Below are 14,656 nucleotides of genomic sequence, written 5' to 3' on the forward strand. Positions count from 1 at the left end.
CGCTTTTTTCAAGACTTACGGTAGCGTTTGTGTCACATGACCACGTTAAGTTAAATTATCAGGAAGTGAAGGTTTTCGCGGAGATGTTTACCAAACTATCTTAGGTCGTTACTAGGTACCTTTTGCTATATATTGTATCACATTAGGGGCGTCGCTAATTTTCAGAAATGGCAAAACTACAGCTTTTGAATGCTTATCTCACCGAACGGTTAATGGTAGCTGTAGATGAGATCCTGGAGGTGGTCGGCGGAACAGTGTCAGAATTTGAGGAGGAGACTGTCCGGACAAGGAGAGAGAATGAACTCCTAAAACGAAGGCTGCGAGAAATTGGAATCGACACGGACACGGAGTGGTCGGCAGGTAATTATCCGTATACTGTCTCAATTTTGTAAAACGTTTGTCCTCTTCTGCACTGATGCGGGTGTATATGGATCATGGGTGTATTCATTCTGACAAACAAAAGGTTGGGGATTGCGAATCGTTTCGTCTCTTGCTAAACGTTTAACATCTGCATTTTTATTTAAAGGTGACAAGTTAAAAGTTGCTGAGTTACGTAAATTGCCGTCACCCACATCTGAAGAGAGGTCTGCTAGGTTCCTTATAACAGCCGTTCAATTTATCAATAGAAAACAAGACTTAAGTACACTACAACTTCTACTAAACAACGAAAGGGAACTCAACAGCGTTGGCAAAACGTTTTACAGTAAACTTATTCTCGTTTGGAAATCTCTTCTCTGTGGCAACTACATCGTTATTTTGTGACTGAATGAATACACTCCAGGTGAAAACAGTGGCCAACTGTGACTATTGGAGTGGAGCTAGGCCCTCAGTAGCGGAAAGAGATCTGACGTCATACATATAGAGAATTCGTATGCCTGTGTATACAGAACCGGCGTGAAGTTCACTATTTTGGTTGAATTTGGAGCATGTTGGGGGGCTGAGTGACCTCAGAATGACCTTTAAAATATTGTTTAATATCTATAAAATTAGAGCAACACAAATATTTTGCCGACGTTTTGCGTTGGGTGGGGGGTGGGGGTGGGGGGGAGGGGCAACTTCACGCTGGTGTATAACGAGCATGACTTGAGAACTTTCTTTTGCAGACCAATGTAGGGTAAGCAATTATTTGATGACATAGTCCGACGGTCCTAAACCACGCCTGTGGATCACATTAGCAGCAAATGTACACAGCGTTTGCAAATATCGATCGCAGGAACCACGTTAGAAGAAAACAAGTTTGAGTCGTTTCAAATAAACATTTGACAAAACAGTCACTCAAATATTGGCAGAATGAATTCAACCACACAACTACTCACATTGTTTCAAGACAGTATACATAAAGTTGAGCTGTATTCCATATTCAACATGCAACAAAAAAAAGCACCACAACAAGAAATGTCACCCGTACTTCTAATTGCAACGTCATTACCTTTGCTTTTACCACACAACCAGTGATCTGTAGTTGAAATAATATTTTACACAATATATTCAAAATTATATGAACGAGGGCTGTTTTTAGCTGGCAACAAAAAGCAAGCTAGAATGAAAAAAGTCCACTCACAATTATGATTATCATTCAAAAACAAAGCCCATTCTCCTGTCCTTCTTCGTGAAATGGATAATGGCAGGTTCATGTAGCTTGTCTTTTGATTTTAAATCCCAAAAGGCAAAAAGCTAGCCAGTTAGCTAGACTCTAGTGTGAGAAAACAAGATAAGGCTCGCTATTGGCTCTGAATTAATGATCTGTACTTAGGCCATCTAGTGGGCCTTGATGTGTCATACAATTGTCCCACCTATTACAAAGCATTTTGTGATTGCATGATTCTGCTGTCATTACAAAATTATGTTTAATTGAAGTCAATGACGTTGAGGGCCTAGCCAATGAGCATTGAGCACAGCTGGATTACTACTTGATGGGATATTTTCTTCTCTTGGATATTAACCCTTCTTTTTCCAATACAAAGTGAAAATCAAGAGGAAGATCATTACAATTAAGACAAAGAAGATTAAATCAATAAAAACTAAATTGCTAATTATAATATATAAAGATAGATATATACATTTGTATCTATCCTTAGGCCCTCTCTGAGGACGTAGAGGGCCATGTTGGTTCTCCACTGTGTAAAAGTGAACTGTGTGAAAATTAACAAGCTAACCTATATCAAATTTATCAATCAAATTTATTTATAAAGCCCTTTTTACAACAGCAGTTGTCTCAAATTGCTTTACAGAGACACCCGGCCTTAAACCCCAAGGAGCAAACAACAGTAGTGTTGGATTTCAGTGGCTAGGAAAATCTCCCTAAGAAGGCTGAATTTTAGGAAGAAACCTAGAGAGGACCCAGGCTCAGAGTGGTGACCAGTCCTCTTCTGGCTGTGCCGGGTGAGATATTAAGAGTCCAATTAGAATAATAAATACATTTCTCTGGGCTAAATCCAGAGTCTATTTGATTCTAGACTAGGTCAAAAGTATGACCAGGTGGACAAGGACAGGGACAGCAACGGGCCCCCCAAACCAGGTAATCCGCAGGTGTAGACCAGGACCTCATCTCCTCCTAAAATGTAAAACTGGAGGAGACTGAGAAAAGTTAGAAAGTGCATTCCTCATATCCCCCAGCACAATAATATAGCAGCGTAACACCTTGGAACTGAGACAGAGTTCTCTCCAATATTAAAGATTCTAATTAAACATTGGTGCCCAATTTCTGTTTAAATTGTCCAAAGGCTTTCTTATTGGAACGGCCTAGTTGCTGATTTGCCTCTGCTTTCTGTTCGTATGCAGACTCAACGAGACCCATCTCTCTGTCTGTGTCTGGGCAGCAACCGTGGTGTTCCGACCAAGGTCTGGACCCTGGGCCTACTCAGACCCAACAGAACCACACACTAACGGGCCAGGATGAAAGGCCATCCTCCCCAGGCCAGCTACCCGCTGATTGCGCTCAGTGGAAAAATCTGTGTGAGTCTCCCCGTCCCCTCTCCTCACAACAGGCTGACACTTCAGACACCGCCCCACAAGTGGTTTCAATGACTTCAGCGTCTGTTAAAAGGGACTTGGACGAAGAAGAACAGCAACCGCCTTCATCGTCAGACCCTTTCAGCAGCGCATCATGCGCTGTGGACAAAGTCGTTTTGCGTTATAACTCTGAGGGTATCAAAAGTGAGCCTGCAGAAATCAGCCCTTCTCACTCTGGGTCTGTAAGTGCGCAGATGGGTTACGGCGAACCAAGCACCAGTTTAGGCCAAGTACCGCCCGCTGTTGAGAAAAGGTACGCTGTTTCTGATCTGAGTGCCGACCTGGAGTTGGTGGTTGCGGAGAGCAGTAGGTACGGCAGCACCACTGCCACGGTCACTGCGGAACTGGCATCAGCGAGTTCGGTCGCAATACCAGACACCTTTTTTCGACAGATTGGTAGTGACGGTTGTGTAACAAATGGACCAGAACTAGACTTTGCTGATGCCGCTGTTGTTTCCGGAGTTCCCCTGGCCTCCCAGTTTTACCCGGGTCCAACTAGACGTCAGCAGCAAACAAACAGACCAACCAATCGGGGTCGTCAACAAATAAACCGGTCCATGAACAACAGGTGTCCACAGCAACCACAAAGCCAGGGGGACCACAGGAGCCACCCTTGCCCTCAGTGTGGCAAGATATTCAGTCACGTGTCCCGCCTCAAGATTCACCTTCGTATCCACACAGGGGAAAAGCCATACGTCTGCGCTCTCTGCGGTAAGCGCTTCAACAACGATGGTACTCTGAGGAACCACCGGCGCGTTCACATGGAACTACGGCTGTACAGCTGCCCCGTCTGCGGCATGAGCTTCAAGGACGCCTACACTTGCAGGAAGCACCAGCGTGTTCACAACGGGATGCGGCCCACTGGTGGCGGGGCCCACACGTGCAGCCTCTGCGGAAAGGCATTCAGCGACGCGGCCAAGTTGGCCAAACACATCAGGACTCATGTGTCGGACATGGGATGAGAGTGTTAAGGATGAGATCTTCATGCTGTTGATATTGGGGTTTTGATGGCTGCTTGTTAATACTAAGTACATACCTTGGAATATAAATGCCAGTAAAAAAAAACTTGACTTAGTGTGTCTGTGTGTATGTGTCTGTACCTCTTCATGGACGCGACAAATGAAACAGCCTTTCTCCAATGCATTTTAAAAGAAAACAGGCAGGTGTAATCAGCAATGCGTGAGGAGAGGAGGGGAGAAAAGGCATCTAAGTGAACAACTGAAGACCTCAGAAAAGAAAGTGATTAAACAGCTTTCATTAAGATTGTTGCCGTGGACTGTTCCATTGGGCAGCGTCTCAGTCAACTGTATAAAACAAATCTCTATACTCTGATTTGATTTGTGATGGAGTATTTCTTTTTAGGATTTCAAAATATTTGCTTATAGACAATATGGCCAGAAGTATGTGGACACCCCTACTAATTATTGAGTTCAGGTGTTTCAGACACACCCATTGCTCACAGGTGGATCAAATCCAGCCCAGAGCCATGAAATTCTCCAAAGACAAACATTGGCAATACAGTGGGTCGTACTGAAGGGCTCAGTGACTTTAAATATGGCCCTGTCATAGGATGCCATCACAATGCCCGTAAGTGAAATTCATGCCCTACTTGATCTGCCCTGGTCAACTGTGCTATAATTGTGAAGTGGAAACGTCTAGGAGCAACAACCACCCAGCCACGACCACGCAAATCTCACAGAGCAGGGCTGCCAAGTGCTTAAGCATGTAAAAATCTGCTAATGTCTGTTGCATCACTCACCCCAGAATTCCAAACTGCTTCTGGAAGCAACATCAGCAACAAGAACTGCATTGGGAGCTTCATGAAATGGGTTTCCATGGCTGAGCAGCTTTCCGGTCAAGCCTCACATCAATATGCACAGTGCCAAGCGTCGGCAGGAGTGGTGTAAAGCACACTGCCACTGGACTCTGGATCAGTGGATACCTTCACTGGAGTGATGAATCATTTTTCACTATCTGTCAGTCTGTTATTTGGCGGATGCCAGGAGAATGGTACTTACCAGAATGCCTAGTGTCTACTGTTAAGTTAGGTGGATGAGGGATAATGGTCAATGTGTTTCAGTGTTTGGTCTAGGCCCCTTAGTTCCAGGGAAGGGTCATCTTAATGCTACAGGATACAAAGACATTTAAAAAAAATTGGTTGCTTCCTACTTTGTGGCAACTGTTAGGGGAAGGCCCTTTCCTGTTTTGGCATGATTGTGCCCCTGTGCACAAAGTGGGGTCCATAAGGTCATGGTTTACCGAGACTGGTTTGGAGGAACTTGAGTGACCTGCACAGAGCCCTGAGCTCAACCCCATTGAACCCCTTTGGGATTCATTAAAATGTCGAACTTCACGTCCAACTCCAGGGGTGGGGCAACTCTATATTAATACCCATGGTTTTAGAATGGGATGTCCAACAAGCTCCTATAGGGGTGATGGCCGGATATCCACATGCTTTTGGTCATATAGTGTGTCACGAATATTTGAAATACATCGGTTTTACTGTTTGTAAATTAAAGCACTTTTCTTGTCCACCTTGGTTAAAAAGTTAAGTATTAGGACAAATTCACTTAGTTTATGTGTATTCGTAAATTTGATATTTGTGTTCATGTTCCATGAACACAATGACTTACAAACATGTCAGTTGCATTTTGTGGTTGTTTGCCCAATATCAACTAAATACCACTTTGGAGTATGAATATATGTTTTTTAACATTATAACAATTATTTTCATGATTATGAAAATATTTGTAGTGTTAAGAAAAATGAATTCTAGATGCCCAAAAATTACACCTGCACCATAATCTCCTGTATTATTGGGAATGGTAATAGGTTAGTGTGTATTGTTTTAGCCATTGAACTGCATTCATTATTAAATTATGGTTGTTAATCATGGAAATGTCACAATTCATTTAGAAGTGTCAAAAACAATGATATCCACTCATTCCAGTAATAATTTGATTAAATTGTTATTAAGCATAACCACAGCCAAAACATGATCAACTTTGACCTGTAAATGTTTGGTGGATATTTTTTAAGCAGAGTATTTACGTGTCAAGTATATTGGACCAACATTTAGTTTTTACATTTAGGTAAATGGAACTCACTACTGTAAGTTGCTCTAGATATGAACGCCTGCTGAGTGTCTTAAATGTAAGGTAAGATACATTTGGGAGTGGTACCTAAAGTGCTTTAATTTCTAAACTGTAAAACAAATATAAATAATATTACCATAAAATTAAAAATGACATTGTGTAGTCTCTATATAAAGCATTTAATCCTAAATGCTGGAGTATACTAACTAAGAAAAATGCTTAACATTATTGTCCACATATTTATGGGGGGTATGTTGCCATGGCCTCAACAGTAGAGGCCCTTGTCTGCTCTGTATTTTGGCAGACTGTGTGCATCCTGCTTCATATTATACAATTATCAGCGAAGCCTCAAGCAGTAGTGGAAGCCAGGATTGTAGGTGACGGATTACCTTAGGCAAGCAGCAAGCAAATGTATGTTTAGTGTTGTTGTTGTTTTTTTTACTGTGTGTGTGTGTGTGTGTGTTTATTTTACTGTGTGTGTCAAACGTGTTGTGCAAGGGCACCTCAATGGTTTAAAAGGCCTGTCTGTCACTGTAAAAGTAAGGCTATGGATTTTCTGTCTCTTTAGCATTGATTTGTTTCCTTGTTTGGGACTCATGGGGGTGGAGCTTGTTGACATAGGCAGCAGAGGATTCCAGGACGACATTAAGTGAGTGGCATGTTAGTTGTCAATATTCAATTTCTGAATGTTCCAGAGCATAAAAAACTATTGAGATTGCAGTTATGCGTTGATGACACTATTGTCCAAGAACTTTGCCAAGTCTGCTAGATTTAGCTCTTTTTAAAATGTTTTGGATTCTAGACCTTCATAACCTATTTGTTTATGTTTACTTGGCATGAGACAAAAGGAAATGGTCTGAATGTCCATTGGGTTAAGCTTCTTCATTTTTCTGTTGATACATCCGATCTACACCTACATGAAGAACCAGGCTCTTGTTCAATTGGCACTAAAGAAAAAGGTCTGGAACTTCCTCAAATGAGAATGCATTCTCAGCAACACTAAATTCTTGGTAATTTGAGGGTTAACTAAAGATTTGTCCATTATAAAATACTGAAGTATAAAGGATAAATCATACCCTGGTTTATGAGTCCAAAGACACATTGTTTACCCCAATATACTTAATACGGTGACATTCCAGAAAAGTTTGTGACCAGTGAAAATAGTTATATACACTTTATAAATAATTTTGCTGTCATTGGAGAAAAAAAGTAAGGTTTAAAAAAAATCACCTAAACAAACATACCTACAATAAAATCCTTGCTAATTCTGTGTAGAGGATAATGTCATACTGGATAATGTCATACTGGATAATGTCATAACATTCGGGTTCACTCCCGCCCTTCCAACACCGAAAATAGCGTTTCAACTTTTCGCATACTTAAAGGCCCAGTGCAGTCAACAATAACATTTCCTTTTATAAATATTTCCATACTATAATGTTGAATGTTGAATGTTGAACACTCAGAAATGTTGAAGGTTATAATTCCTTTTTATATAAGAGCTGTTTGGAATAAGCAACAAAACAACATTTTATTTCAAAATTCAATTTCCAAAATTTTAATTTCTGCATGTTTAGATGGGATGTTACTTTAGTATCTTTTTCTTTTTTATTCTAACGCTCACACCATCAGACTGAGTTCAAATTCCCAAAGACTCAGGAAAACATACTCACACACACGGGCTGGACAATTACTCTACAGTAAAGGAACACTGTCTGTGCAATGATATTAGACCATCAAAGCCTTACTATTGACATCAAGACTGATTGTGCAACTATTTGTGTTAAGCACAGTATCCGAGAGGATTTTGAAATGTACGATTTTTGTATTTTATGTTTCCAATTGCCTTTAATAAATGTTGTTAAATACAGCAGAGCTAATAGATTCACCATTATTGTTGCACTGTGGAGTTGGACATGTGAGCTGCTGGCTACACATCAAACATTTTAATATGTGTAGCCAGTAGCATAGCAACATGCATCCAGCTTCTGAAGCTAAGCAGGATTGGTCCTGGCCTGTACCTTAATCTGAGACCAGATGCATCCGAGCGCACCAAAGTGGACATTACTATGCATAGTGCCATAATCTAGGTGGGATATTGAAATTGATGTCTTGACTCTCTGTGGTCACTAATGTTCCCATGGCAATAGTTGGGGTGTTAGTCTCAGTTGCCAGATAGCAAATTTTCTATCTGGCTCTCATCCAGGCCATCTAATCATCCCCAGCTTCCAGATGTCTCATTCATCCCCTCTCTGTGTAGTACTACAGGTACTAAACATGGGCATCACTAATGTCAGGGTGGACTGGGGGGAGCAGGGCTTCATAAAATGACTAACATGTAAATGTCTGAAATGTATACATTACACCACTAGGGGGCAGGAGAGAGTTAACTTGGCTGTTTTTAATAGCATTGAGAGGATGTCCCTGATAGAAAAATCAAGTCAGATTCATACAGTATTGCATTCCAAATTTATTGTCATATTGTACACAAAGATATAAATATAGAACAACGATCGTTAAAAGCACAACAAGATTAGATTGTATACAGCCATTGAAACGTGATAGTAAAATCCCACATTCATACATTCAGTCGTGCATTAAGGGACAAATATAAGAAAAACATCTCAGAAAACCAAAATGAAATTACAGGGAAGACACCTCAATAACATGTTACATTAGAATTTTTAGTTATGGATTTTTTTGAGTATTTTAGGGAGGGGACAACAATTTAATTTATTAATACTGTATTGCGTCATGCATCAACATGGAAGAACTGCAGTCATAATATCATTGACAGGTGTGAGAATGTTCCTGTCCCAAATGGAGCCCCATTACCTATGTAGTGCACTGCTTTATACCACAGTAGTGCACTGCTTTATGCCACAGTAGTGCACTGCTTTATACCACAGTAGTGCACTGCTTTATGCCACAGTAGTGCACTGCTTTATACCACAGTAGTGCACTGCTTTATACCACAGTAGTGCACTGCTTTATACCACAGTAGTGCACTGCTTTATGCCACAGTAGTGCACTGCTTTATGCCACAGTAGTGCACTGCTTTAAGCCACAGTAGTGCACTGCTTTATGCCACAGTAGTGCACTGCTTTATGCCACAGTAGTGCACTGCTTTATGCCACAGTAGTGCACTGCTTTATGCCACAGTAGTGCACTGCTTTATGCCACAGTAGTGCACTGCTTTATGCCACAGCAGTGCACTGCTTTATACCACAGTAGTGCACTGCTTTATACCACAGTAGTGCACTGCTTTATACCACAGTAGTGCACTGCTTTACAACACAGTAGTGCACTGCTTTACAACACAGTAGTGCATCTTGGGGAATAGAGTTTTAACAATACAGTCAGGATCTGTTATATATTGGTGATTTTGTGGTAATATAGGCATATCATTACAAATGTAGATATCCATTTGCCGTTGACCTAACCATAACAGTTACGTAAGTCAATCAAATCGGTTGAACAAGCGAAGAGCCCAAAAAACAGCTGAAACGTGCAGATGAAATACGATTCATTTGAAGGTGTGATGTTGAGTTCTGAATGTCAATGTTTGTATTAAGGTCATAAGGCAATTAGAACCGTATTCCCCATACCACTGACAAACCTATAACTTAAAACAGCAGTTAAAACCAGAAAATCATTGAGTCCATTCCAGAGCAGATAGGAGTTGTGTTGAATAAACATCCAGGCCTTGCATATGACTTGTCTTCAGCATGCATCTTCTCCATGCAGTTTAACGCTATATGGGTTTACTGTGCATAAATATCAATACATATTTTTGCTTTATTTAGACTGACTTGAAACAGCAGATTAGCAAGGAGACAGAGAACATAGGAAGGTTTGTAATGTAGATGGAGCCCTAGGTTTTCAATCACGGCAGTGTGATGGGGTGTTATAAAATACCTCTATGGACACAGAAACATACAGGTACATTGCTCCCCATGGTGGGGCAAGTCACCCCTACCTAGTGAGAGCCTGGAAATGTTCAAAGAGTTCCAAATCAAGCCATACCCACTTCCAAGGCGCTACGGTAGATTTGAAAGATTTAGATAGGATCAACATGGTCATTGCTTCCCACTTGTGCTCAGACAAGATGGGTTCCTTCATGTTGTTTCTCCATTCAATCCTCTCAGATCTGAGGGGCCTAGTATACAAATATAATCAAAATGTAACCTGTATGATACGATGAGAATAGATATAGTTAATAGAACAGGTGTCCCAATTAGAGGTGGCCAAAAGTTTCCATATTGCTATAAATTGCCTGAATAGATGTGATGACGATAAAAAGAACAATGTTTAAATCATTACTGTGTATTTGATTAATTATTATTATTACCCTTTAAGCTGCTATTGTTGTAGGTATCAATTATCCTATTAACAATTATCCTATTAAAATTGGCAACGTTATTTCATTTCAAACTTAAAATTTTTCTACTAAAGACTATTTATCATACAGAAGAATTGCAAGTGAGAAAATAATTTGAAAACAGGAATTTCTAAGCAGAAGTAAGTTTCTCTAAGCACATCAACCAAAGGCCTGTGATTAGTGGGCGTTGTAGTCTATGTTGATCATGTTACATCAGTCCCAGCACTAGTCCTCACTCAAATCATCAAGTCAATGATATGTCTGTTCTATTTATTTTATTACTATACATTTAATTGTATTTAATTCCAATTTCTGTTATATCACTTTGTAATATATAATCTAATATATATAAATGTATATATATATATACTGGGCTCAATAGTGCTTAGGTGGTAGGGGGTAAGAGGGGCTAGGCCCGGCATACTGATACCTCAGGCTTCTCCTAAAGCGTGCACATAGTTGCACACTCACCATCATGGTTTGAAAAGTATTGGACTGTTGTAAGCATTGACTGGGGTGGTTCAGGAGCATCGAAACAATGATCAAATTTTACTCATGGCCATTATATTATTGAACAAGGGTTGCCTATTTTCACTGCACCCTGATGGTCCCAGCATGACTAGGTCTGCTATAATGTGTATGTAAGGAATGAAAAATAGCATTTCTACCATTGAGATATCCATGACTGGTAGTGTGCAAGGGTGCATATTCTAATTGCACACTTTGCGAGTAGGGTGGAGAATTGGCGCACATCCTTGGGTCTCAGCAGATGTTTAGCTTCAGTCGTGAGATACTGATCTCGGGAGCTCGTTGGTCAGTACGTGCCAGCGCTCTACCCTCTGGCCCTTGTTTTTAAGGCACTCCATCCAATGTCGGTGGGCGTCTCCCTGTGAGTGACAGCTCAGGCACACACCACCTGCCAATAGAACGAATAGTGTCACCATGGAAACCTCTCAGGAGTTACTAGTCCCATTGGTACCTATGCAGAAACGGTGGGCTTCTGTGAGTCTAACCCACAGACTTGAAACAGGAGATGGGAATTGTAGTCTTATTCAATGTCCTACTTTCAACATTGCTAAGGGATATTTCACTCTTCCCTGTCGTACTGTTTATTTATTTTTAATGGTTTTCAAAACATTTGAGAGCAAATATGCAATCTGTTGACACCAGGATACAGAATACATTTAGATATACATTAATCAATAAAAACATCTGTTCTTTCTGATGCTCTGTTTTTATTGTTTTTAGCCAGCCATTTTATCAGGAATTGTCATAAGGGCATTCTCGTATTTTTGTAACAACATTTTGAGATTAAAGTGTCTAACCTAATGTAACTGCCATTCTAAAACCAAAACCTGGCTATAATTTTTTAATACTTGGCTCTGGGCACAGGGATGTGTCAGGCTAGGGTGTGTGTGTGTGTGTGTGTGTGTGTGTGTGTGTGTGTGTGTGTGTGTGTGTGTGTGTGTGTGTGTGTGTGTGTGTGTGTGTGTGTGTGTGTGTGTGTGTGTGTGTGTGTGTGTGTGTGTGTGTGTGTGTGTGTGTGTGTGTGTGTGTGTGTGTGTGTGTGTGTGTGTGTGTGTGTGTGTGTGTGTGTGTGTGTGTGGAAGAGTCTTACCTATGAAGTCGTTGGAGCGCCCAAGGTCATAATCCCAGACTGTGACCTCCAGTGTCTTATTGGACAGTTCTGACAGAGAGATCTCATAGAAGAATTCCTTTATGAGAGAGAAGCAACATTTAAAGTCAATCAACAGAGGATTTGATGCAGAGCAACTTACAGTAGTGATGAATTGGCTATTCATTCAGCTATTTATTAGAATCAGTTGTGCTAAATTAGGTTTGGAAAAAACACTACCGGAGATTAATTCTCCAAGGACAAGGTTGGAGTCAAAACCAACAGGATACCTCTTTGGGAACACAGTCAATGTTAAGACTAATTGGAGGAGAGTAGCTGTCCAGGAACAGGTTTGGAGTTAAAATCTACAGGAGGCTATCTCTCCAAGAACAGGGTTAGAATTAAGACCAAAAGAAGGGTAGTTCTCCAGGTACCGGGTTAGAATTAAGACCAACAGAAGGGTAGTTCTCCAGGTACCGGGTTAGAATTAAGATCAACAGAAGTGTAGTTCTCCAGGTACCGGGTTAGAATTAAGATCAACAGAAGGGTAGTTCTCCAGGTACCTGGCAATTTAATACATCAAGATTATACAGCTTTAGAAATAGGTGTTGAAATACAGTATTTACTGTATAATGTATTAAACAGATGACTGGGAGCACCTAGCATTAGATTGGCCTATAGCTTACTGAGCCTGCAAATTGTTTCCACTTGGATTTGAATGTAATCAGAAAGTAATAGGTTTCAGAAGAGCTACATTGCTGCCATTACTTCAGGGACTCATCAGAAGTACATTACATCTGACTACATTTAAGTGAAAGGCTCTGCATTTTTATTAGCATTCTTAATGCTGACAGTTTAAAAAAAGGGAGCTAGAGGGCAGAGAGGAAAACGGGAAATGATATTTAGCTATGTTAGAGCCAAACAGACAGCCGCTTTTGCACAAGTGGCAGAAGTGTAGAAAGTACTAGAAAGTGTGGGCTGTGAATAGGCACGTAAATAGATACTTCTAAAGCGAAAGAGCAAGGATTTATTCCAAGGCGTAGAGGCTCCATGAGATTGGTGCTAATTTGACAGGGGTGCATCCAATGACAGCGTCCACGATAGCCTGACTCGGCCTTACCACTCGGGGCTGCTTATGGGTTTGACAGCTCTAACATACCGCCACCGCCGACACTGTCAAAACAACTGCTGTATGCGAGTGTCAGGGAAAAGTGATCTGATCAAATCTGATCCCATGTTTTTATTAATACATTGATGTGTCGCCAGGGAAAGAACAAATGGAAGAGGAAAGAACAGGAGGTGCAGAGAATGAGAGACTGAGAAAAGGTAAAAGTACTGAACATTGTGTACAAGTGAGTAAGAGAGGTGAGACGGAGATGAGAGAGCTAAAGACAGAAGAAAGAGAGAGATGAGAGGAAAAAAGACAACACAAAGACTGCAACAGAGCAAAATATGAGAGATACTTGTGAGGAGAGTGCAGGAAATTTGACTGGACATCTCATTAGCACTGACATTAACATTGACCACCAGAGAGCAAAAATCCACTTCAGCACACAAAACATGCTGTGCGCGCACACACAAACACACACGGTTCCTTTCCCCCGGGTATTGAGCAGGGTCATACCTCATTGAATTCTGGGTTAAGGGTCTTTTTAATCACAGCTGTTTTGTGTTTGGATTTCTTCTGTGTGTCGGGCTTCAGGTATCTGAGAGAGGGATGGATGGAAAAAGGAGGGGGAAAGAGGGAGACAGTGATAATGAGAGAGTCAGAGGGAGAGAGGGATATATCAACACAATGTGTCACTCAGTACCATGTGGTGACTTCCCACTGTCTGTGGATGAAATGATGATATGCTTCCTAAACTGTGGGTAACACACACACACATGCAGGTACTTATAAACACACACACACACACACAGCCACCAAAGGAAACAAATGTGCACAGTGAGAGACTTGGCTTTGATCTGTCTGAGAGACGGGTGGGGTGACGGTGTGTGTAAGTGTGACAGTGTGTGTGTAAGTGTGACAGTGTGTGTGTAAATGTGACAGTGTGTGTGCGGGGGCGAGCGATAGCAAGTGGAGCTCTCATCTGTTCCTGGCCATTTTACCTAGGGATAAATAATTGCTTTGGAACATTTTACCACAATAGACTAAACGAAAATAAAATTCAGAGGAACATGGGGACACAGACATACATTTATTCCAGTTTCGCCAAGTGCTGATTCTAGATGGTGGAAACACATCTGGTTTTAATAGGTAGAAACAAAAAGTCAACCATTTTGGCTTACCAGGATGACTCACAGTCTCAAAGTAACTTTGTGCAAATACATACAAAAATAATGACAAGGTTTTGTGCATTTTTGGGACACCTGAGCTGTATGAAAGTGTACACATTTACAGGCCATATTTAGAGTGTTTCAAGGTGATCTAATTTGTAAGTAAATGCACAAATAATGTTTATGCAATACAATACTTTAATACAGTATGTTTAATACAGCAACTAGGTGTGTTTAATACAGCAACTAGGTGTGTTTAATACAATACTATAATAC

General features: G+C 40.9%; 2 protein-coding genes across 6 annotated transcripts in view; one reads left to right on the forward strand and one right to left on the reverse strand.

Moving 5' to 3' along the window:
- Nucleotides 1-49: 49 nt before the first annotated feature.
- On the forward strand, nucleotides 50-5,719 carry LOC105012822 (zinc finger protein 90). Its single transcript, XM_010873921.4, has 2 exons — nucleotides 50-360; nucleotides 2,782-5,719. The coding sequence occupies exons 1-2, from the start codon at nucleotides 168-170 to the stop codon at nucleotides 3,972-3,974; spliced, it is 1,386 nt and encodes a 461-aa protein (XP_010872223.1). The 5' UTR covers nucleotides 50-167; the 3' UTR covers nucleotides 3,975-5,719.
- A 2,840-nt stretch (nucleotides 5,720-8,559) lies between these two features.
- Nucleotides 8,560-14,656, reverse strand: part of doc2a (double C2-like domains, alpha) — a 111,362-nt gene continuing 105,265 nt past the window's right edge. For all 5 annotated transcript variants that reach the window (XM_010873919.4, XM_020050596.3, XM_010873917.4 and 2 more), the window contains 3 exons: nucleotides 13,728-13,809; nucleotides 12,107-12,203; nucleotides 8,560-11,404 (listed from right to left, as the gene is read on the reverse strand). In XM_010873919.4, coding sequence (XP_010872221.2) covers nucleotides 11,268-11,404; nucleotides 12,107-12,203; nucleotides 13,728-13,809 — 316 coding nt within the window. In that variant the 3' untranslated portion in view covers nucleotides 8,560-11,267. The remainder of the gene's footprint in view (nucleotides 11,405-12,106; nucleotides 12,204-13,727; nucleotides 13,810-14,656) is intronic.

Source organism: Esox lucius, chromosome 11 (genome assembly GCF_011004845.1).
Source record: "Esox lucius isolate fEsoLuc1 chromosome 11, fEsoLuc1.pri, whole genome shotgun sequence".
Lineage (NCBI taxonomy): Eukaryota > Metazoa > Chordata > Actinopteri > Esociformes > Esocidae > Esox > Esox lucius.

Bases quoted from the DNA above. Each gene is read 5' to 3' on its own strand.
- LOC105012822 (XM_010873921.4), top strand. From the start codon at position 168: ATGGCAAAACTACAGCTTTTGAATGCTTATCTCACCGAACGGTTAATG. The intron at 361-2,781 runs GTAATTATCCGT...GTTCGTATGCAG, and splicing joins GGACACGGAGTGGTCGGCAG to ACTCAACGAGACCCATCTCT.